Source organism: Tyto alba, unplaced genomic scaffold, assembly GCF_018691265.1.
Source record: "Tyto alba isolate M040663 unplaced genomic scaffold, T.alba_DEE_v4.0 Super-Scaffold_26, whole genome shotgun sequence".
NCBI lineage: Eukaryota > Metazoa > Chordata > Aves > Strigiformes > Tytonidae > Tyto > Tyto alba.
In genome coordinates, this window is record NW_024881300.1 from 12,304,876 (window position 1) to 12,331,315 (window position 26,440).

At 37.8% G+C, this 26,440-nt stretch overlaps 1 protein-coding gene across 1 annotated transcript in view; it reads right to left on the reverse strand.

The window, feature by feature from the left end:
- Positions 1–26,440, reverse strand: part of PEPD (peptidase D) — a 141,492-nt gene that overhangs the window by 56,940 nt on the left and 58,112 nt on the right. The window contains exon 10 of the mRNA XM_042797725.1: positions 5,046–5,114. Within this exon, the coding sequence (XP_042653659.1) occupies positions 5,046–5,114 (69 nt within the window). The remainder of the gene's footprint in view (positions 1–5,045; positions 5,115–26,440) is intronic.

Below are 26,440 nucleotides of genomic sequence, written 5' to 3' on the forward strand. Positions count from 1 at the left end.
GATGAAGACAAATGTGAGCTTCCTTCTGAGATGTCATGTCTCCTGAGCACTGGTGGAATAGTTCCTTCTGGCCACACTTCCAGTTTTCTACGCCAGGACACTTTCAGACTTAGTTTGCTCTGTCTGGAAAAAAGAGATCTGTAACAGGGCAATGGATTGTAATCAAAAGAAAAAGGCCTTCTGTGCCAGGCAATGTGTAGGGTGGGAACCATGTTTCCAGCCTCAGCCATCCCCTTTCACATGCAGGCGACAGCAGCGGAGCCTGCTCCTACCCCTGCGCGGGACTATCAGCGTGACAAGAAGAGGCAGCAGCATCATTTCCTGCCTGAAGAAGTGTTTCCCAGGTGGAGGGCTATGACTGGGGGTGGGAGGGGGGGCACTTGGAAGCAACTGGAATGACCTTGGTGCTATGCATGACACTGTTTGTGAACCTACATGCTCAGTGTTTAAGGAAAAACACAAAAATAATAAAAAAATCTCAATACCTGACATGCACACACACATTCCACAGCAGTTTTTCAGAATTTTAGCTGCAGATACTACTCCTTATCTCCTTCTAAAAATGGGGATAAAGCAGGAGAAGCAAATAGCACATGCATATATTTATGGTCAACTTTTAAAAAATTATCATGAAGCTTAAGGGCATGACTCCATGCTAATGTATTTGCAGATGGCTTGTTTACTTATCATCATATGCTAGTACCCTTGGTGTCATATACCATACCAGCTGCATAAACAAGTCATATATTCAAATATGAGCATTGCACAAATGCTTGCAACAATAGACATTGCAAATACAAAGATGGGGGATTTCTTTTGCACATTTTAACGTAAAGGGTTTAGTTTACAAAATATTTCTGTAAGGTTCAGCACCAACTGTTACGGAAGATGCATGCAAAATCTGTTTTTCAGCACTGTTAGTGAAGCGTTAAGCAGCACACAATCTTTCTTGGCATTTGAGACTCCTTATCTGTCACGCACATCTTGGCTCTGTTGCATAAACGGGATTGTACCACAGAGAGCACAGTTGGTGCTGAAGACCAGATATGCACACCACATGTATTTCAGGTTTTCTGTCTGTTTGAAGTGATTGGGGTAAGGAGGTTTGCTCACTTGGGACTGGCTCTGGGCAGGTCCCCCAGGCTGAACACCCATTAGCACATCAAGGCACAGCAGACGTGCTCCTGAAAGCTCTCCCAGCTGTTTTTCACCCAAAAGACATCCAGCACGTGCATCCAGGACTGTTCACTGGCTCTTAGCAAAGCCCCGCAGCTGGGGACAAGCGGGAGATCTTGCTTCAGAAATGCACTGCTGACCTAAATTAAAACACTGATGTGGACAGACCTCCAGCCTGCTCCTGCCAAGAGGTGCAAGTTCAACCTTCCTCACAGGAAACATCTTCACCACCGTCCCAAGATGAAGGCAGGAAAGATGCTTTACGAGCAATGCTACAGAAGTGATGTGTACCCACAAGGCAAATGCTACAGCTAGTCAGAAATTGTTCATAATGATTCAGTTAGACTTTCCAGGTGGCTTCAAAACAATATAAACAAAACCCCCAGCCACTGGCAAAGCAAACGAGCCTGCCTGTAGAAGCTATTTCTTTCCTTCCCAAGGAGGAACAGTTGAATGGTCTGGCATTAGAGCGCCGAAGTCGGGGTTTAAAATGAAGGACTGTGGGGAGGTGCGGACCACTGGCAGCTTTGCTGCCTTCCTGGTGGTCAGCACCTCTGAAAACCACCACATGTGGGGGATCATGATGTCTGCCTTCAGGCAGTCAACCTGAAAAATTTTCCAAGAGATTTCTGTGCATCTATTTTTATTCCTTTAATAATTTGCCTCTAACTGGTGCCAAAGACTTGTTACAGAAAGAATTGCGTGAAGTGGCGGAAAAGCTGCAAATTAACACCACTGAGAACGCAAACAGTACGAAGAGAGTCAGATTACTAGAAAAGGAAAAAAATCTCCCAAAATACATTTTAGGCCAGAAAACACCCTGAAAACAAATAATTACAAGAAAGAGGAGGAATGTCAGCAATATTTTAAGAACAGGACTAAGCTGAGCATCAAGCATTACAAAAAGTGCAGCTATTAGCTCTACATTAAGAACATCTGAAGAAAAAACAACAGACCATTAACTAAAACAGCAAACTATTTTCATCATTATTTAAATATTAAGATCAATGCAGAAGGAAGCACTAACAGCCTTCTCCCCACTTTTTCATCTAAGAGATGAAATCTTAAAAAGTTGTATTGAAAAGAAAGAAATTAAAACAGATTCAGTAAGTATCCTAATCTTACTCAAAAAGCTTTACTTATGGTGATTCTCAGACAGAGGAAGGCATTTTACTGCACTATGTTATTCTTGTTCACTGGTATCTACTGAGAGCTGTCAGCTGCCTGGAGACATCTGTCAAGAAGATCTGTCCCTAAGTCTAAGATGCCGCAGTATCAAGCAGCAACTGGCCATGGCTTCTGTGGTGGTTGCAGAGATACTGATGCCTCCACCTCCACCTAACTCCAGTTGGAAACTGTGCCTGGTTACCCGTGGATGCCATCCATTGCAGGGTCACCAGGACATACTGTGCGTGTAATTTAACCTTTGTGTTCCCCTTTGTAAAAATGGTTACTTGGTACACTGGGACAGTGCAATGAATAATTCATTAGCATCTGAACACTACTTGGAAGTCAACACTTCGTAGATTGGTGCTAAATATATCCAAGTACGTTTATCAAATACTACCATTCTCATTTAATTGCACTTATGTGACGTCTGTTTGCGCTTCAAACCACCTACAAGATGACAGTGTTTGAAAGCATCGCTAACTACAGGACTACACCCGCTATGTGACACCTGTAATACTAATATATTTGTGTTATTATTCTCAACTGATTGGAGAGTGAATACATGCAAGTGAATACATAAAGCATATTTGGTCACACCAAATATTCATTTACCATCTCCTGAAGAGTGTAACATTGGACAGGGGCAGCAACAAATGCATGCACTCAACGTGAGCCAAGTCATTTATTTCTGTACTGAAATACAGTATTGATTACTCTTGATTTCCAGCTTAGTGAGCATCTTTTCCAAAATCAGAATAACAAATTTGTTTTTATTTAAAAGCATGATTCCCTTCTACACAAATTATTATCAGGCCTATAATCTAAGAAGGAAAGATCCTGTCAAAATATCACAGTTTTAAGTGTCAGGAAAACAACAAAACTCAGCATGAATAGAATAAAAAATAACTGGTCAGAAATTCTAATTGCAAAAGCTATTTTTAATCATAAATGTAGTTAAGTGTAATATTTACAATGCATGACATTTTCATGGCAACAAAAGATGCCTATTATTTTTACCATTATTATGTTAACTGAATTCATCAAATAGATCTACTTACATTCATTTTATTAGGACCTAACTTAAAACTGTTAATATTATTCATTCTTACTTCATCACTTGTAGTCAGAATATAGAAATTTATGGACAAAGGCTTTTGTATTCTACCTTATGTAAAGTTGTTTTTTTTTTAAGTCAAGTTCGTCTTCACTTTTAACTGTAGTGGTTAAGATACAATGCAAGCTCCCAACTACAACAGTGAGTCACAATACTGTTAGGGTCTTCTCCACGTATTAAATTCCCCAGCAGTTCAGAGGCAGCTCAAACACCACTCCCACACCCTGCTAAGCCAGTGTGGTGGGATGGGACACCCAGGAAGCTCCTGTCATGATCCACTTCTGAACTACTGTTGGGGCTTTCCTCCTCCTGTGTTCCCCGAGTCATGGGACGCAAGACCTGGGGTTCTGAGTCCTGTGGAGAGTTTAGTCTGTCTCCTCAGGGTCACAATGACCCACTACACAAGTATACTGTGGACATTTCTATAGGTTTAGCAAGGCCACTGATGTTCTATAGCACCCAAGTCCTGCAGCACAGGTTCCGATTTACTGTAAGTGAATGTGAAGTCCGCATGGCTGTGAAAAACCATACAGAGACAGCTTGATTTTACCATCACAGCCTGTGACAATACCATAGACATGGAGTCTCATTTCAATGGGATGTTAATTCTCAAGTTATATGATAGTACTCGAACCAGGAAACTTTTCAGACAATTTAGATGCACAATTTGCCATAAAACTGCTCATGCTTCTACTGCAATTTTGCATATAAATTGGAAAAATGCATTTACAAATAAGCAATTGAGTAAACAGCAGAAAGAAGCGAAGATGCTAATTGTACTTATCACCTCCAAAGCAATATAATATTATTGCCATAAACGTAAAAATTATTTTTTATAAGCGTACGTGACTTTAATGTAGGGCAAATGTTTGTGAATAGGAGCAGATCTGCAAGTGGGACATATATACCAATATATAAGACCCATCTAACTGCCATATATCTCTGATTAGATTAATTCTACTGACTAAGTAAGATTAATCTCTCCACAAAGCACACATCTGTCCTTCAACATGTATCCTATGCTATTCTCTTGAAATTCTGCAAATTAAAAATGTGCATTTCTACAAAAGCAGGAAGAACTTTTATAATACTTTCTCAAATACAATACCTTCAACACTAGCTGTTCATCAGGAAAAAGAGAGAGCAAAAAATTTCCAAATTCCAAAAAGATTAGTTTAATCGCATCCTAACCTTTGAGTCAAAGAATTTTGAGAATGATATGAAATACTTAAGGTGTATTTCAAAGAGAGTGATTTCGAGCAACAGAGAATAGCTCTAAAGCCCTTCACCATAATGCTATTTAATAAAAAAGCCGATTGCAGCACAGATGTGAGCATAAACATGATCTTGGCAGTAGCAGCAGTCATTGGGGAATCTCTTGAGTGTAGCAGAATCTGTTACTGAGTTATTTCTTTAAGACACAGCACTAGCCACCTTTCTTTGGCTTTTCCAGAGGAAACAGTTCAAAACTAACTCTGGTGGCAATTGCAAACATATCATGTGCCTAAAAGGAACAATTTTACAAATATCTAGTGGAAAGCTGACCATAAAGACTGCAACAGTTCAGTATAAACCATCGACTTACCTGCCACAGATGCAAGTGTAGGAAGTGTGGCGCATGCCACCTCGAGCATAGCAGTAGTGCTGGAACAGGCTGCAAAGAAGGATAGGTGGTAATTAATAATATACCACTATTTATACATTAATAATCAACACAAGACTGGGAGAAAAGCAAGTCTTGCTTGAGTATAGCAGTGCTGGTGCAAATCCCAAGCTCCCTTGATGAGGCTCTCTGCCCATTTCTGCTCAGATGAGCACTCAGATTCACCCACATCCACATCTCTGCAGTCCTGAGGAGCATCATGAGATTTTCACAAAGCCCATTAAGCAGCTCTGTAGCAGAAAAGAGGGGCTGGAGTGCACCTTGCTAACTTCCAACGGCAAACTGCCTTCCTTAACAACTCAACACAGAAAGGCAAATTATTGTTGGCAAAAGGTAGCTCATCTGACATCAGCACAAACAGGATGGTAACAGTTAAATGCTGGAGCTGGCCAGACTCTTTAAAGTGGAGGTGATAAAACCACTCCTTCCTGCATTTCATGTACACAATCATGTCCACGATCCTTATTTTCATTCCTGCTGTATGGCGTGTAGATTCAGCAAAAGTGAAGTCCAACCAATCCTTCATGGGGAATGAATTCGCCAGACAGGGAAAAAACTCTTCAAAATAATTTCAGCAGAAGCTCTCTTATTCTTGCCACCTCACTGATACCCTCTGCTGAAAGCTGAACTAAATATCCCTATGTATTTGTGAAACCTGAATCACACCTGACCGTGCTGTACACCCTCCTGTCCGGACAACCCAGCAGAGCTCTCCCATTACGTCAAGCCAGGCACTTTCTGCTAGCACCACAGTCCATGCTGGAATGGATAATTTCATGTTTTCTTGTCTGTAGCACAACAGACACAGAGAAAACATAAGACTATTCAATTTCACATTGTGGTACCTAAATAATACCTCTATTATCGTCCCCTAAACAAACATGGAAAAAAAAAATAACACAGACTCAAAGCCAACAGCAGGAAGGTAATGCAGTAACATTAGGCTGAATCCTCAACAACCTGTAAAGAACATTACAACACAAGGTTGTTTGCTTTTGTATATGTGAAGGACAGGATGGAAGGGAACAGCCCCACGCTCTCCAACAGTACTCCTCTTGCACTGCTGTCCTGCTGGAGGAGCTGTTTGGCCTCAGCAGCATTAAAACATTTTCATCTTCACTGTCAAAGTCCCCTTCACATGAGGGCAGATGTGCCCAAAGCACAATTAATATAGGATTAGGTGCTTTAAGAGCTAAGCACATATCATGGATCCTTTTATTCTTTCTGAAATACGCTCTAATTACAATCCAATTCCCTTTAATACTGAATGAATTTCAAAACCTCATTTGTTGTAATACTGAAATCATTTCATTAACACAGAGTGATAATGGTGCTATTCAAAGAATAGAGATATTGTGATTTTCTCCTTCTGCAGCAGCAATCCACAGAATACAATTCAAATTCTTTGAAGGATATTAAAGACATTACACGCTTCGAAATCCAAACCACATTTTAAAATTATACAAAATGACAGTATTTAAAGGGAAACAAAACAAAACATACAAATTAATCACACAAAGAAAAAGAAAAGCCTGCATTCAGAGACTTAGTAGGAAGACCCAGTTTACAAGATCTCTTCTGCTCAAAAATGCTGTGGTTTTACAAAGTAAAAATACTAATTTTGTACTGCCCCAGAAACCAGTAATGGCAAAGAGTAGGTCAAATGACAGAGAAGCTAAGGAGAAACTGTGACATGGTAAGATCACAGGAGAGATATCACTAAATTGAGCTAATAAAATTTATCACCTAAGCTGTCATTTGCTCTGATGCAGACATTTTTTTCCACAAATGGACATTTCATACAGAAACAAAGTTACAGATCCACTCTTCCCTAGCATGCTCACAGGCAAGGTTTACTCTGTTAGACATGACACTATGCACAAACATTTTGCACAATTACATATTATACTGTTACATATGTATAGTTACATTTTAAGAAGCAACTTCTAGCGTATTTTATAGACCCTTCAGCTTAAATGATTGAATAAACTATCTTCTCTAGACAGTGACTTTCAGTAACCTTCTAAAGAGCTTTAAAAATGAAGTAATAATGGTTGTAAACATGTTTCCATCATCAGTGATGCAGGGATAGCAGGGTTTATCTTTCCATAGGACAACTGATCACATATTCATGGTTGCAATTTATAAGAAACTGTGCAGCCGAGTAATAGTATTCACCTTTTGCTGTACTCCCCGATCAGCAGTAAGAAGTCGTAAATAAATTAAGACAGGCTTCGTATAATCCACCTGTTGCCTGAACCTGATTGTTTCATCAAACGTTATAGACTTTCTTGTAAGAGTAAGAAGTGGTTGTTTATGTGACTAAGCTGAAGATAGTACAAGTTTGCCAGGTAATGAGTTTTCTGCTGGTAAAACTACTCACATCAGTTTTTTGGTGGTTTTGTTTGTTTGTTTGTTTGTGGTTTTTTTTTTTTTTGTTGTTGTTGGTTTTTTTTTTTTTGGCTATGACTCATTAGAAACATGTTCATGCAGTTGGAAAAAAAATCCATTTCCATCAGACACAGCCAAGATCCTTGTATAATACGTCTTAGATAGGTGAAGGATTGCATATCCCTTTAATGGCAAATGCTGGCTTTTCAAAGCTGAAAATGTATATATAGAATTAGAGAAGCTGCCAATACTTTGTAGTTAAAATCCTGGTTCCACTGAAGTTAATGCAGATTTTACCACTAGACTTCTTCACACCAGGATTTCACTGTCTACACACTGCAAGAATCTTTATCCAAAAGTGCGATACAAAAGTATAAAGTCTGAAATAGTTGGATAGAATATCATTTAATCTGGCACTCAACACAGATTGCAAATATCACATCCTGAACTTTGCCTGGTCTTTCTGATTGGAGGATATGTCTGTTCAGGCAGTTTTATGTTGGTGCTGGTTGCTCTGCTGTGAGCTTTCAATGCAACCAACACAGGTACAAATTTTAAGTACCTCTTTCTCTTCTTCTTTCACGGGTTACAAAGCCTCCTGTCATGTTTTATGCAATATTTCCCTGGAGGGGGCATGTAGTACTTACCATGCATGTACTACCCTGGTGGTGTATACAGATCAGCCATTGGTGTATTTGCATGTCAGATGTTACGTTTTAAATTCATGCTGCTTTCTTTGAGCTGGCAAAGGTTTTGCATTGCTTTTGAAACAAATTTTTTTTTTTTTTTTTTTTTTTTTTTTAACGTAGAGATACAGTCCTGGGTTTGGTGCTTTTTCTTTTTGCCAAAAACATCAGCTTCTTTAACTGACTGACAAGATGTGGAGGTTGAAGGTCATTTTAAAAACCTCAGTGTTTTTTCCATTAACTTAAAAAAAAGCAAGTATTAGCCACTCTCAAGTAAATCTGACATGAGTGCACTTGCCCCCAACCCTTGCAAATTTGCTGAGGCAAAAGACAGCGTTATCCCTGATGTTCTGCTGAGTCTTGACTACCTTACTGACTATACTGACCTGAGAGAGAAGTAAATTCCGCTTTCAGAAACAATAGATTCTTCAGCATTAAAAATAACAGAAAAAGTATATGCTTGCTATTTTTGAGATCTTACGGAATACTGCGTACATCCAAACATAACTCCAGAATGCTTAGAAAGCCTCAACTTCAAAACAGCCTAAAAAGCCACTGAAGTAAAACCTGCTACAGATAGCCTTTCTGACCAATCGTAAGAACCACTCTGACAATGATGCTTCTGTCTTATGGTCATCTCTTGTCCAGTTTTTACTGCTGTCTAATGCACACTGACAATTACAACAAGATCTGTGCTGTAAATGTAAATTGGATGAGATAAAGTAGTTAAATGCTAACAGTTTTCCTAACTTAAGTGGATTTATGGAATAAAGGCACTTAAAGCACAAGGGATATAAACTATCCATAATGACTTCCTTCACACGTTTTGCTTGTTTTCAGATCTTCCTCATCACTAGAATACAACATATCCACACACACTCAGCAGAGCGCAATTTTTATTTCCCAAAAGAAGTAAAGAATTAATCTCTAATTTGAATTCTTGTCATCAGCTCGTTTTGAGTTATAACAAATATTTGTAAGAAAACCACATTTTGTTTTCCTCAGCTATTCACCCCTGAAACAAAGTCACTTCTAGATCAAAAAGATTAAATTTCTAAATAAAAAGCCAATTGTATTTTGGCCTGTATCTTACAAAACAGGTAAAAACTATAATTACAGAAAATACATTAAGTATGGAGAAAAGAAAGATTAGAAGGGAACAAAAAGTGGAAAGATTATCTAATAAAAAAAAAAAACACAAAACCAACCAACCAACCAACAACAAAACCGCAACGATTAAAAACTTATGCCAAGTTACTATACCACTGCCTAATATATTCCTCAGTGGTATCTTCTGATGGTCCCTCTACCCCAGTCCCACATCCTCAGTACACTACAGAAAGCGCTGCAGAATGAGACATGCACATTGCTTTGGGATGGTGGAACAATCACTCATTTCAAGGTTTCCAGTGAAGGAGGACCAAAACCACTGAATAACCATGTTCCATATTCCCAGATACCAGAGCCATATCAAGATAACCTGCTGGATACTGGCAGGTCAGGAATCAGGTTTTTAGACCGTGTATCAGAGTGTATTAGACCGTTCTATCTGCTGTAGAAATGCAACTTGCCTTCTGAAGCATACCATGTACAGAAGAGTCAAGGACACTCATGGGTCAATATCTCATTAAGGTGTTTACATTGAAAATATATTTATAAAAAAAAAATTTCGCACTGGATCACTCACTGGTTTGAAGATACTTCAAATCTACAATCATTTCTTCAGTGCACCTTTGAGGAAGTTGCCTCCTAATAAAAAGGAACCTTTACACACTTCAAAAATAGTATTCTTTGAACACAGCCCTTGAGACTTGCCTTGAAATGCAAGCAGGTGGTTTTTGAACTATAAATTGGAAACTACAGCAGCTTCAGGGAGTTCTGTACAGAACTTGGAGGATTTTCTGTAGGTTTTTTTTTTGGTTTTATGAGTACAGTTGGAAGATGGAGGTGAATATCTATTAGTTATCTGTGCACCGAATTACTTTTGAATTACAACTAGAACATGCCCTTTTGCTTTTGTACTGTGTAAATATCAAGCATAGCCATGAGACAGGCTAAAACGCAAAGCTTTTTTAAAGAATTCACAAAAGGCCAAATTTTCCAAAGCTGATCTCTCTATTTATACCAGGACTGAAAGCCACTGTTTTGATTATTTAGACACATACATATCTTCACATGAGAAAGCTATAATGTCCAAATAACACAAAATTGTTAAGCCACATAAATGTAATTTGTCCATGTTATCTGAAGTAGTTATACTTAACATCAAACTAGGCTGGAAGGACCACGCACACAGAAAAGAAGTGTCAGCAACAACCCATCAGTTGCTATCTGAACGAGGTGAGCAGATATCTGAGCAAGGTAAGCAGTGCTTCCTTTAATGCCACACTAGACACTGTGAGGTTCTTAAATACAGAGCATTTTTCTTTGTTAATCAATTTACTTTGGTAATGTCATTTATTTTCCATACACAAGTAGATGCTTTAAGGCTTAGTTTATCTAATCCTATTTTCATTTAGTTCGCAACACAAGATTGCAGTATTGCAAAACACGTATGAGGTTGTTTTGATAGTACTTCATTGCAAAAGAGTAAAGAAGGGGAGTGGAGAAGAGTAGGAGAAATAATCTAGTTTATTATTAATGAACAAATGGTGGGTTACAAACCTGCACCAGAACAAGAGAATTAGCACTATGATGGACAAAGATTTCTTCTGTGTCTCAGAGACAGTATCATTAAAGACCTAGGAAAGCAATGTTATTATTTAAGTGGTCTACATGACTCTAAACTGTTTAGAACAGAACTTACTGCTCCATGAACAACAGGAAACAAAATCACTTCTATGCATTGACTTCTTAAACATTAGACTTATCAAACAGGGTAAGATTACCCCAAAATGCAGATAATATTTTACAAATACAAAATGACGCAGATCAGAAGGAACACCATTCCTTCAGGAAACAAAGCCCACCAAGGCAAAGCCATTTCACCAGCCATTAACGATACCTGGAAACCAGAAACACATTAAACAAAGTCAATAAATAATACAAAACTCAGCACTGCAACATATGTCATACGTGATTTGCAGTGATTGTAGGTAATTGATAATGTCATTTCAAGAATAGGGAGTTTAGGTGAGGGGTAATTAGCATTTTAATTGCACAGTTGGGAATTATGAATTACCTGTCTTATGTAAAGAATAACTGAAGAGATTATATGACATTAGCTGATATTTCACCTTTTTGGCTAAACTACACAGGTTGGTGAATTTCGAGAATCTGGAATTGCATTTTCCTCACACACACACGCACATCCACATTTCATTTTGTTTTTTAATTTCATGACTGTCCTTTTATGACCATAGTTAAATGCTCAACATGAAACAAGTTTTCCCCCATCATTTCCAAACCTAAAATTTTTGAATAATTTTTGGGACAGAGAACAAAGAAACAACATGACTCTATGAAACTACAGCAGTCAAAGATGCGTCTCAGTTAAATTCCTTCCCCCCCCCCCAGCATGAGGAAAGGGCAAGAGTTTTAACAAATGCAGTTTTAAAGAAGTTCATATACCTGTTCTCACTTGATTTGTCTTTCATTTAATTCTACGCTGGTGTGACATTTCTGTACCTCACTCCAAAAATTCATCAAATTACGCATTTTCACAGAAGTTCTGCTAGCCCATTTCATTACCAACATTCAAATGCAAACAATGATTATGTAAGTCAATAACCTCATACTCAGCTGCTGCTTTTCCAGAAGCTTGGCAAGACAACTAAACAGGTACCCTAGAGATAGGACAGTTGCCAGAGTGCTCTGTAAATACACCTTTTCAATAAGCCAGTCTTTAGTCAGAAGCCTTTTAAGAAAGTCTTAAAGTATGGTTGCCAAATTATTGTTTTCCTGAATCTCTTAACTCTACTCAGAAAATTCACTTATCATTTGTCAGAATTGTTTGATTCATCTGCATAAAAAATGGTTGACTTCTGGATTCAAATATTATGACTACTGAACTACTGAAATCCTTACAGTTACTGTTTCATAGCAATTAAGCTGATTAAGATATTCATAGTACAAACCTGCAAAGATTTTAATGTTAACTCTGGCAAACTTGCATTCAATGCCTACCTCACTTTCTGTTTTTTTCATATGCAGAAGCTCAACCAGCAGTAAGCATGTGCTCTGCCAGCAGAGGAACATCCTCCTCCAGAGCTGCCAAGCCTGCCAAGGGGCTGCTACTGAGAATACAAATAAGCTTTACCCAAAGGATTGCATCAGAGCTCCAGCGAGTCAAAGAACCGCCATTAAGTAACTGACAGAAAAAGCATAAGTGGTACAAGAGATTGCCATCACTGAGACTCCAGTTATAATGAGACCATTGCAAGTAATGAAATGGAATTGATTCGAATAACTGTCCCTGCCACGGACAGAGGTCACGGACCCTGTGTGCAATTCTGGCGTCTGCTGCAACAGCAAGTAAAACATTCCATTTTCAGCTGCCCTCCAGCTGGGGGGAGCAATACTGGCACCAGGGAGAACACTGCTGTCGAGTATGTGTTTTAAGGTGGGAATTTGTCCTTTTATACTGTGGTAACATCCCCTTCTGTAGGTGCTCCATGCTCCTGCTTGTCTGTCAGTCTGGAGCTCCCCGCCGGCTGTACGTGGGCAGCTAGCACAGCAGTGGGACCTCCTCGTGCACTGCTCCTGTACAGCAACCTGGAAGCTATAAAACCTTGAATCCAGGACTGTTTTTCATCCATTTTCTACAGCAGATGGATTTTTAAATGAGTTTTCAATCTTCACTAAATACATAAATGGAAAACAGGTCCCACTGCACAGTACAAAGCAACGATCATTAGGAAGGGTCTCCTTTTTATTTCTTCAATTCTAATGTCCACTTGGAGTCATGTCCATTACTAACAGGAAGAACTACATTCTGCACTGGTCTAAATTTCATACGTAATCTAATATTATGGAAAGAGATGAAATAAATTTTTCTTAGATTCATTGCTCCATTTCTAGCTCTAATAATTCTAGATCTCAACTGCCATATTTTAAATTAAATTTTTTGTAGTTTAAACCTATTTATCAACAGCTAATTAATGAGGTCTAAATCCTTTGATGACAGAATGATTAAACTGCATTTTAACTAATCCATCTTTAATTAAAATGCTGCCAGCAAACCATTTCTGGATGTGTAAAAAGGACACATTTATAGATGCTCACTCTTTAACTATGCATTATGTAAAGCCAATAATTAGAAGAACTCATGATTTCAATTATATTTTAATTACTGTTACATATAAAACATGCTTTAATAGATGTAATGCAATACATTTTCTTTCTTTACAACCCACTAATCATTCCTATTGGGGTGACAACCAAATAAAGGAAGTTTAATATATGCACTAGTACAGGAATCTTGTTTTAGCTTTGAGCCAATTCTCTCTCCATTTCTTCTTTGCAGCAGAAAGGTACTTAATTATCTCCAAACCTAAACCACAGATGAATCCCTATAAATCCCTGTTAAAACTCTAAAAGGAGATTAGCAGTAACTGACCATTATAAAGAGAAACGCTTATCCTCATTATTACATTTGCATGTCTTTGATTTTCTTCAACTCAAAACACCTGCCAGTTAAGGAAAAAATATTAGGTGACATCTGTACCAATTCTCCTACTTCTTTCCTTAACAATTTTAGGAAACAACACAAGCCAAGAGATGCTTCAGTTATTGCAGGAGCCATCAATTTTCATTTATTTAGGGTATCCCTTTGCCTCCGTCTGGGAGGGGAGGATGGTAGATGAACATAACGTGATGACTGCAGCCAATTCCCTATTATCTGCATTAATAGGTGGCTGAGACTTATAAATACGAAAGTGATGGAAGTTTAACTATTCTTTACTATGGCTAAGTCAGTTTTTAATGCAAATGTGTAACAAATTATTTCGTTCTGAATCACAGAGATTACAGATAGCCGGTCAGGAACACTCAATACCCTGTAGCAATCCAACCTTTAAAACTGCATGTTGTTACAATAGGTATCTTTTGCCGAGAGAACCTAACATTCAATAAATTACAGTTATTAAATTTGTTTCGGAACTCTGCATGTTCCAAGTAGTTGTATAACACAGAAAATTCGGTTTTAAGGGTTTCACTTCTTTCAGTGATCTGAATCTGGCATGAGGAAACTGATAAGCTTATGGCAGAAGCTTATTGCTTAATTTACCCATTACATTGTACTTTACTAATATTCAAAAAGGTGTATTATGTTATTTCTACTGACTCAGATATGTTAAATTTAACCTTCATAAGCTGATTTCTACTGATTGGATAGATTAATGAATTTGCTGATATTTCAATTTATTTCAATTATTCTCTAAAAAATATTTAGCACTTAACAAACTCTGATAGTAAGATGCTTTCACATCACAGGCAGCTATGATGAAGTCACTGACTGTACTAATATTGAAATATCTGCACAAGACTTAAGGTGCTGCATAGTTTGACTTACATAAATCCTCCCCTCTCATTTCCCTTTTTGTCTATTCCTGCCTATAGAGCAAACTCAGGGGCAAGGTGTATATTTTACTATCTTATAAAATGCACTGTCCATTTATATTCTGATTAAATAAGAAGAACAACAGTTTATTATGAAGACTATATGAACTGTATCTTGGAGAGAGAGAGTGAGAGAGCGCATATGTGGAAAGGTAATTTTAAATATTTAAGTATTCATACTTAACAGATGTCAGCAATAAATGCTGATGTGACAACATGCTTTATCAAGGTTTATTGAGAACACTCCTTACTTTTTAAAAGTTTACACTAAATCTATCTTGGAAAAAAAAAAATCACACAAAAATTCTAAATTTCTTATGTATGGCATCCAATTGCTGTTCCACTATGTCAGGAGTCTTGTAGTGCCAACACAAGTGACAAGCAGACAAATGAGACTGTACTTCCTCACATCACCTGTCCTCCCAACCAGGTTACTGTTCTTATTGTCTCATGTGGTGCCTCCCACTATGAGGCCAAGGACAAGTAAGTTTAAGGACTGCATGTACAGTAATATTAAATAAGAAGAAATATTCAAGAACAAGAAATATTTTAGCTGTTAAAAGTGATGGGGAAGAACAGTAATAAGGCCAATACCAGAAATAACACGATCATAGAGGCTAATCAGATATATATAGATGAAAGCAACAGCTTGTCTTACTTACAATTTAATTTCCTGGTGTATTTAAATGCTAACTATAGTAACTGGTTTTGTTTTAAGATGGCACTTTGGCCAGTAAGTGCTGTGATTCCCTTCTCTGTCTACAGAGAGACTTTCTACTGAAGCAAGGACACAGCACACAAATGCCAGCTGCCTAATTGCTTTCACGCCGAGCGGGTCTAGTACACCAGAGTAATGCAGGAAGGGAGAGATGACCAACATTTTCTCGGGGGGATACTTTTTTGGAGGAGCTCATGCCAGACAATTTTACTTCTCAGAATGCAGAACTCTGCAATCCTGCTTGGATATCCCAAACACGTTCTGGAGTAATGCAGTGCATGGCTGCTTCCCTAGCAGAGAACATGCAACTAGATACTGAAAATCTGGTGACGTATTTCAGAATCATCTAAGTTAACTCCAGAACGCTATCCAAACTTTTCTTAAAATTGCATCTTCCCTGCCCCCAGAAGCCTAGAGTAAGCTGGTGTGTTTGGCTGGGTCTGCTCCCAGATACTGTATTGCCAAAAGAAAAGAAAAGTTTTCCTGGCTTGTGCAGATAAATGACAGATCAGACATGTCCTTCTCTAATCTTTCTGACCATGTTTCAAGGGTCCTGGTCATATAAAATGAGTGAATAGCTGCCCAGAGGACTACAGCGTTTACCACAAATTACTTCTTTATGGAAGAATCAATTTTATAGTCTCCTGAATTTCAAACACTTGCCTCTTCAATTCAGCAGAATTACTCTTTTGAGAGCCAAGCCTGAGATAGATGACTCCAAGGATCTACTCTTGGGGCTATGAACTATCCGTTATAAAAATCTAGAGAGGACTTATAAGTCTTTGAAAAAGACTCCCAGTAAAGAAAACATGTATCAACACTTTAACATTATATGGCTAAAAGTGTCCAGATTAATCTGTTGCGTTTCCAACAATCTTCTGTCCCAACAGACCAGAAAGCTAAATTCAAGTCAGCCTAATACAACAGAACCAGAAAGCATTTTCACGAGACAGAAGAGGCTTTGCTCCCCTGCATGTTGTCCTGGAAACTCCAACATGCGTGGTTTTCTGCTCATGCAGAGAGAATTCATATTAAATAATTTCAACTCCTAAGAAGACAATATGCAACTTCCAAATCAAACACCATTGCAAGACATGGGGAACAAAGTGAAATGCATTCAGCAGAGATGACTCCAACAGTTCTCAGGCTCTTGCAGTCTCAAGAAGAAATCCATAACACTGATTGTGGTTCCCTTAGTCCACGCCGCAGAGTACGAATCATCATTCAGGTGAAAGTGAAGGGAAAGTACACCCTCAGCAGAACTTTCAACAATTCAAGCTGTCATACAAGGCTTGATAAATCCACTTGCCTGCTCATAAGTGACACACAGAAAATTGCCCAGCTCAGCGCTCATCAGTTTCTGCAGATCTACTGCTTTTATTAGGAAGAATTAAAACCATAAGGATTAGAAAGATGACATCAACCAACTATAAATGAACCTAACATTTCACTGCACGCCTAGAACTCAGGGTGCTTTGGTTACTCCACTCCTGGCATTGCAGAGCCTTCACTAGCAGCAAATAAAACAAGAATCCTGTAGTTGGCCAACAGTAAAATTTTTGGATCTGTCAAAAAATTAAAGAAAAAGTTTTGAACTGATGCTGCACATATAGCTAGGGCTCGAAACTGCTCGTGTCAAGATGTGAAACTGCACAGTAAAGCCACATCTGCCAGGAGGAACAATCATGCTCTTGCACCAAAGTGGCATCATCTGTTGTCTCTGTGTAACAGATTTGTTACCCACCAAGCATGGCCCCTTCTCCCTGAAGAAACACAGGAAAACAGGGCACCCTGATAGAGGCAGTACTTGCAGGACAACAGCTCCCTCAGTAACCCCTCACAGTCTGCAGTGCTTCCTGCTGATGTAGATGAACAAGCAATCACATCCCCAAAGACAGTGAAAAAAGATCTACATAGTCACACTGCCTTAAAGTATGCCCCAGGGTTTAATGCCACACCCAAGCAGCAGTGGGTTGATGTATAAACTTCTCAACACTTATTTCTTAGCTTGCAAATCTCTGCATCAGGGATGTGAGCAGCTCCAACAGACAGTCCAGGATGCCTACAAGCCATAAGCCCTAACTTTGCCAGGAATATAAAAAGTGTTTTAAATACTTCTTGATTCAGTTGGCAATTATCTTTTCACTAGTATATTATGCCTTTCACCTCCTTCTGGAGGTGCCTACACACAGAACAGGTAATCCTCTTTCACTGAATTCAGTAAACTTACAAGACAAAGAGAAATAAGGGCTTTATCTGCCATTCCTCACTGATGAAGCAAGGGCTGAAGCCCCATGAGCAGGCTATAGAAGCAACCACTCTTAGTATCAGTTTTGACACAAACACCCCGAGTGCCAGACAGAGGACCAAGACCAGGGGGCATGTTAGAAGACCAGGACATGTTGTTGAAGACCATGGCACGTCAGGGAGAAGTAAGGGCTGCTGAATTCTCTGAATTTAGGGTAAAGTTTAGGAAACATTGACTACTGTTTGATCAGACACATGTGTTTTACATTTAACTTGCCTAAGTCCTTAGAGAAGTCTGCCAAAATAAGCTGGTTTCACATTTTAAAAATGCTGATTTTGTAAACAGGTAGAATTCACCATTTCCCTCGTTTATGGTTTATATCTTACCTATGTACCTCATTTTCTATTAAAGTTTGTCTGGTTTCACCATGCAGCTACTAAACACACGGGGGAATTTTGTTTAAGCACTTGAGTAGCTCCCAACACTACCTGTACAGTCTTTAAAGGATTGCCTATATTTACCAAAATGACTGTTCTTGACTAATGCAGTGTGTAGGCATTCTGATGTCTCAAGGAAAAAGTTCCTTGCCATCACTTTCAAAATGGAGCTGACGTCAGAAGACATTAGCTGTGACTTTCTACACAGACATCAGATGTAGAAGTACTATAGAGATTTTAAAAACCTTACCTTGGACTAGATTCATTCCCCCGAGGTGATTAAGCCTTTGTTCTGTTGTATATACAAAAATCTCATTAGCTGTTTCTGAGAGTTTCACTACTCAGAGGACATGTTCAATTGTTTGCAAACTCTCATGTCTAAATTATTTCCAGATCACAAATCCAGTATTCTCTAGCTTTCATCTAAATTCTTTCTTCTTAAACTCATGACCCCTCTCGTCTGTATTAAAAAATTTTACATTAACAAGCTTAGCTGATCAAATGATCCAGATCTTACTGCTCAACCTTCCCATCATTTTGATCACCTATTAACTCTCAAATGTCTACATCTATATGATTTATTGGGATCTAGAAATTACTTCTAGAAGTCAAATACCATCAGATTTAGTATCAACTCCTTTGTAACCCCACTTGTTTAAAAAAGAACAAGTGTTAGAAGAACTCGTTCCTGACAACTACTTCTGTCAGTTAGCCAGGTTTTAAACCATTTAATGTGTACCTTATTAATATTGTATACAACTAATCATAATGTTGTGTGATAATAAGTCAAATGCATTACTGAAGGCTAAGTATATTACAACCATGGAGTGAACTTTATCAACTAAATAATCTAATTTAAAAAATTAAATCTAGGTTTCTTTAATAAGATGTCCTTCATAACACCACATTAACTCAAATTAATTAAATACTTGTCCTTCATTACTGGAACCTCGTATCAGCACTGTTATATCTGACAAATAAGCTTCCCTCATCAGGAATTGAACCTAGCATCTCCCATAACCCCAGTCTGCACCTACTGGTTGTTCCCTTTCCCCCTGCCCCAAGTGTAAATCAGAACCAGATGATCTGCTAAAATTTAAACCACTTTTTAAACCTTCTCTATTGCATACACATACTGGTATTAAAATAGTTAGGAAACAGTAACAGCAAACAAAGATAATTCATCTTCTCATGAAGTGAATGTGCAGTTTTTCACTTTTAATACTACATCCACCGGAGAAGAAATGGAAGTGTTAAATGAGATCCATCTATATCATGGATTAATTTAATAAAGTTAATCATTATATGATTTTTATATTCAAGAACATGAATGTGATATATTAAAGCAATTGACAGCTAAAAATCTCATTTTAATTCTTCATTTTTCAAGTATATTTTAAACTGTATTTTTTGAAGGACTACTTATTTAACTACAGATGTCAGTTGGCTGGTAATTCTACCAAATGAATGACTTTTCCCCTTCATTTTTGAGTTCAGTTACTTTTATTTGTCCCCAAGTATTCAGCAGAAACCAGTTACATCAATAAAAAATGTCAATTTTGATCTGCCTCGTGAAATGCAACAGCTCCAGATAGATTTTCAGTCAGAAGACAGGGTGCCTAGAACAGCTATTATTAACAGCCTTTAGACAGAGTGGCAGGACCAGAAGACAGGTCCCTAGATTTAGGCCGGATTAAGTGGATACTGTACGCAGACAGATCTTCAAGCACTGTAAATAACTTTAAAACTCTAACCTGTGGTTGAACTCTGCTGACAGAATTGGTTAGGTCACATCACATGAGATGGTTTAGAGATGTTTTACAGCAAAGTGACAAGCACTTTGCTAAATGGCAAACTGTATATGGCTTATCATAATAAATTAAAATTACTTAATACAGGTACTTGAGCAAAGGTCTACAAGAATGAGTGAGGTAAAGGAGATTTTTTGACATAGAACCAGAAAATCACTATAGGAAAGGAGAAAATACAGCAGATTTGCTAGAAATATCACTGGCTTTTAAGTTACATTTTCTGCTTCTCCCATGTGCTATCAAATCATGCTTTGGTTTTATGCCATCTGTACTTAAAATGGACTAGTCAAACAGAAATAATTTTTAATTGGGCAGATGCCCAAGTTTCATGACAGATAAAGCATCATGGGTAAATACACAATTTTCATGAGCCAAAGACAGGACATGGACAACAGTATTATTCATACTAAGAAAGGAATCAAAGCAAACCTTTGCAACTAAGATGTTAACATGGCAGTTCTTGATTTTGTTTAGTAAAATGCGTAGTGATCATGACAGCACTTAACTTCCCTTTTCCTGTCATATTTGTTTCATTTTGTTTCTGACACTTTTGCCACCATCCATCTCAAAAAAAACCCAACAACCAAACAATCCAACCCAAACCAAATAAAACTGCATAAAATATACAGCAATATAAAACTCAAAAGGACTCCAAACCCAAATAAACTTAACCCCAAACAACTACTGCAGAAGGGCTCAACTGACCACAGAAATGCTGTAATTTCTTCTTTATTATTAATATGTTCAAAGTTCTCCTTACTGATCTCTGAAGCTCCAGGTTTGTATTCTGTAGCACTGCAGCATTCGTAATAGAACAAACAATCGGAAAATTACTTTTATTCAAGTATTTTATGCTTTTGAACTTCAAGAGAGACCACTTTATGCAGCATTCTCCTGGTGCCAGAATCCTGCTCAGGACAAGAGCCAGGAGTGGTCCTTCCCAAGGTCCTGCCTCTGCCTCTGAGCTGCCCTACGCTCACTCTACCAAGTCGGTGACCTGCATGGTGCAACTATGCTGCTGCTCACCGGTTTCTTTAATGTGGTACTAGGGAAGAGGACAGCAAGCAGACTGCACAAAGTTCTGCCATTCCTTTTTGACAGGAGCATCTCTTTTTGTCCCCCCTGGATTATTAATAAGGCTTTTAAATCAAGACTATCTGAGAAGATACAAGGTCATTTCAGAAAATATCTAAATATCTTGGAAATTTAAGTCCACATCCCCAAAATGCTAAAGCACTGATTCACACTCTCTGCAAAAAGATACACTTGCTTTTAAAAATCCAGCCTTTCAAAGCTTAAATTCTATTGAAAAGCCACTATGGAAGCGGGACTACAGCACTTTTCAAAACTGAAACCAAGGTCTTCCCTTACATTAGCAACAGCTCCTTTGATAATCTAAACTGAAAGGCATCCAATATAATTTTTACTTTCTAGCCTTACTTTTAATTTCCTGTTAGCTTGGATAACAAAAACAGATTAATCCATTTCACCTGCAGCTTCTTGTGCACCAGGTGAGCTTGCCAGCCCCCAACACAAACTGAGCCTGCCTGGGGGAAGGCACATCTCCTCCAGGCTTCTTCAGCTAAGTGAACTGAATTATTTTTACCACGCTTCATTAGAAAGAAAGGGAAAGGAGAGGCTTAAGGATAGCATTTAACAATTGCAGCGACTCTGTGGGAAGAACACAGAGTTTTAATTTCTCTTTTTGAATTTTTAATAATTGCAACTGAAAACTGACACCTTTGTTAAAATGCACACAATAGGGAAATTAACTGCAGATCTCCAAACTTCTTTGTTTACTTTCCCATAAAATAACCAATGCAATAAGAGCTCTTTAAATTGCTACAATTGGTCTTTTCCAAGTGAACAATCATTCAGATTTTCCATCTTCTTGATCACAGCTAGTCAAAACACAAGACCAAGATATACAAAGCTCACCTACAGATAAAAAAAAAAACAGAAATGATATTTTTTCTTTGTACTACTACTACTATTTTTATAATACCTTTTATCATGTTCTTCGAGTGAATTTTCTACATAGTTTTACAAAACTCCTTTACAAATACTCCAACCTTTTGGCGGAGAATAAAAAGTTTCACCTATTTAGTCCACTTGCTTTTACTACTTGCAGCAATACCACACTAGGGTGAACTGCAATTTAGAGACTACCCAGACTCATGTTCCTACTCCATCACTTACCAGCAGTTTAATTTTGTTCTCCTTATATTCACTAACAGTGTTACGAATCTTTAAAAACAAGTCTACCACTACGTTAATTAGTATTTTCCCTAGTTGTATTCTGCTTTTATTTCACCTCTTAATGACTAACAGCAACAAAAAAACCTTGTAATAAAAAAAAACCTGATTACCTTAACAGAAAATTGGAATTTGACCGTAATCTACCGAACAAGAATAACTATGGAAGCTATATATTGCATTTGAAAGGGAAGTGGGCCTTACAGGTTGCTTTTGGGGCACATTTGAGTATTATTATCACAGAGGAGTAAGAGATCCAGCTGAGATTGGCCATTTGCTGTTACAGGTCTCATACAGAGAATTGGAACTTCTGCTCTATCTCCACAGAGGAGAGAAATAATGAAAGAAAGAACATAAGGTGGTCAAAGAGACTTGTTTAGCATCTCCTGGCAGAGCTCAGGGCAGAAACACATTTTTATCTTCTGTTCCAAGCCTTAGCCCCTGGATACACTGATCCTTGTCCCAGCTGGTCAAGTTGGCTGTGTCTCAGCTGGCAGCTTTCTTGACTTCTGTTATTAGATGAGCATTTATTATAATTCTAGTTTTCTGTTCTGTACTCATATGACAACTGTGGTACAAGGCAAGTTCATCTACCCCCATTACTGAATTACCTGTATTAACAGTATTAAAAAACCAAATATTTTCATATCATAGGATATATAGGGGGAAAAACCTTCATAAGGCTATGCATTGTCACACTGGCACTTAGTGATGCTTTGATGCATTCACACCCAGTCAACAGCAGTCTTTAGCCTCAGCGATAATCATACTTTTACACCAATATGTAATTCATTTACTAGGGATTCTCACGTGCAATAAATCCTTTAATAGGAAATACCACTAAACTTCACAAAAATTTGATCTAATACAGTCTCCTAGTTGGAAAAAGATAAAGCATACAATATTATGTGAACTGTCTATTTTTATTCAGAATAAAGATAATTACATGACACATACAGCTTCTGAGTTTGCTATCTACAACTACCAATCTACTACCTCTCTTTGAATCTTCTCGGAAAAAAAAGGAGGAAAAAACAAATAAAAAAGCAAACAACATTTTACCAACCTGATGAAATCCTAATGGCTTCTCACACTCTCCAAAATGAAATGCTATCTTTTTGCTTCCCATTTCCCACTCTCCTTTCCTAAAAACCCTGTTAACATGAGCAATCTGGTTTTGTTTTTACAACTTCTTCATTTCCTCTACATGGAACTTTTCCAGTAACAGCAAGTTCACGTAAAACTTGTCTGTGTAGATTCTTTGTTAACTAAAGATCATGCCTGTATTTTATTGTACTGGATATTAGGTTTAGTAGCCTTATAAGCATCCCTCTTCCCTAATCCCTTTGGACTTCTACATTTTTCAATAAAGTCTCTTTGTAATCCTGCACTCCGACTTAGAGCAGCATTTGCTTTCACTAATCACTCTGAAAATCAAGACCTTTGAATGTGATTATAGATACTGTTTTTTATATTGCCTAGACTTCTATGACAAGAGATCAGAACTATAGACCAAATCCCAACTAAATCTTTGTGTGATGCTGAGGAATTTTCCTGCAATATATCGTTCCCACTTGTATTTCCTTATATTGAACGCTGGGGTGTGCTGCTTGGTTCTTACTTCAGTGGTCCTCACCACTGTGCTGCAAGAAACAACTGTGTTCATGGGTTGTATATGACACATGTTTTTTGCAGACTACAGACGTGTAACAAACCCTCTGGTAGGACTGAAGTATCGTGGCAATGGCCAGACTCACTGTCATTTTCCTTCCCACCTCTGCAGATACAGATGTTTAAGAGTTTAACAGTTACTTGCTAGACTCATGAATGTAGATCAGGAGGGATAAGTGGGGAATAACAGGTCTTGCCAAGAAAAATTTGGCAAAGTGCGCGTGTCTTCCCTCCCTATAACTGCTGCTGTAGGATTGGGACTGTAGGAATCTTCAGAAGCTGCTAATAACCCCACAGGGCACTGCCGCTCCAACCGCCTTTTGAGAGAAATGTGTTTCATACCTGTAACGACAACTCCCAAAGCTGCTAAATCCCCTAAGACATTGTGCTCCATCAGGACTTCTTTAAAGCAATTTTAAGTATTATACAGTGAGATAGATGTGTGTGTGTACGTTCCCTACAAAGTGAAATACATACAAATAATATTTTAAACATACATAGAACCTGGCTAGAGTACTTGAACTTCATTCTTCTTTCACCCACACAGACTGTTTCACTACATCATCCCTTTCAGACTTTCCACGATCAGTATTTCTAGTAACTTCACCAGTGATGAGAATGCATTTTGGAGGCTAACTAGTGCTATTTAAAAAACAGCGGTGTTCCTTTTGGTCTCTTTCCACCCAACTGGTATAAACCCTCATTAACAAAGGTTGTGTCAGCCCATGTATTTGAGGAAAGCCCTCCTGAACCTTTCTGCACTTTGCAATATTGATCAGAGCAAGCTCTGTGCCAAGTACCCGTACCTTGAAAACACTCCTGACAACTTAATTTCTTTCAGAATTTAACCATTCAAAAATTACTGATTTTCAGCTCTTAAGAGGTCTTAAAGTCTACCTGCAATAACAGACTCTCATCATTATATTTTTGGAAAGAAAAAATGTTGAATCGGAACAAACAAAAGATCAAGCTGATAACAAGCAAAATTCTAGCTCAGGTATTTTTAATTTCTACTTTGATCTAATTTTTTTTCAGCTTCTCTACTTCATAAATATTATCTTTTTTATCAAAATCCTTTCACCATTATTTTCTGAACTATCCTCTCTCAGGTTCATTACTGCCTACTATAATCTGTCCACAACATTTCTATGAAACATGTATCCCATATATCCCAAACAGTGGGACAGATACTGCAAGACACCTTTCATTGTTTCAGTACACTGCATGTGGCTGAAGAGAGACTAAAAAACATTGAAAAGACACAAGTGAAGAGGGAGGGAAGGAGGAGGAAATAAAGATGCTTGCAGACTTGCTCTCTAGTGCAATTTAAATAGCAAAAAGGGAAAGAGGAGTAAAAAATAAAATTAAAAAGAATAAATACCAGTTATTAGGTTGGTTCTTCTGAAACAGCATGTCTCCATAGTAATTTCAGAAATGGCTGCCAGCCAAGTATTTTTAAGCATTTTCAGAGAAACAAGATAGGAAAACAGAGATGGTATAAATGAAGCTGGAAATTTGAACTGATGTCTAATCCCATTACAAAGTCTGGAAAGCAAGAGAAGCTTTTGTTTCAGCCATGATTCTTCACTGGTACATGTGTATTACCAAGGCTCTGCTCTCTGCTTCAAACTCTTTGTTAGCAATTGAAAACACAATTGTGGTTGGTACAAAATTTTTATGTCACCTTTCCTATTCATCCCATTCAGAAAAGAAGCAGCATGTAGCATGCACATAAAAAGCCGTATTTTGAATTTTGAGCAATGTACATTCAGTCCAGTGTGTAATATGATTTAACATGTATTTTTAGAGGAATATCTTGCAAGACAACAGTTTGAAGTATTGGTTCAATGAAACATTGTTCCTATCAACAGTCCTATTCTTTGGACAATCACATCAGACCATTCTTTCACAGCAAGAGGTAACATGAGAGTTTTAAGGCAAACACTTTTTGCTGAGTCTTCTGCATAAGATCAAGTCTGTACTGGAAAAAATTACAGCTTTTTTTCCTCCTCCCAATTCTTAACAGCATTCTTTTTTTTTTATCATTATTATTATTCCTTAAATATGTTCCTCCACACAGATTGAAAGCTTATGTTGGTCATACTCAGACCAGCATTACCATGCAGGGTTTATAAGTATATCTCAGAGAGGCACACTTCTAGGGAGTTTAACAGATACTTTGTTGTAACAATACAAATCAGCAAGAATAGTGGCTTTAAAAAAGTATTCTTGTTAGCAGTATATTGTGTGAACATTACTTTTATCAAAACCATGTGCCAACTCACCCTACAAATAAATTGCAACCTCATAAAATTGTCAAAATTGTATCCCCTAGGAACAACAAAAGTTTGATTCACATGCACTTTCTGCATTGTAAAATATTTCATATTTTGTTTCTCCTATGTAAAGCGTAATAGGCTACATAATTTGATTTATACTTTGGGGATCCAGTACATCTATTAACTATGTAAAAGACAGCACACCAAATACTTCACAGTTTATGCTTCAAGTTTCAAATATTCCTGATACTGAAATAATGAA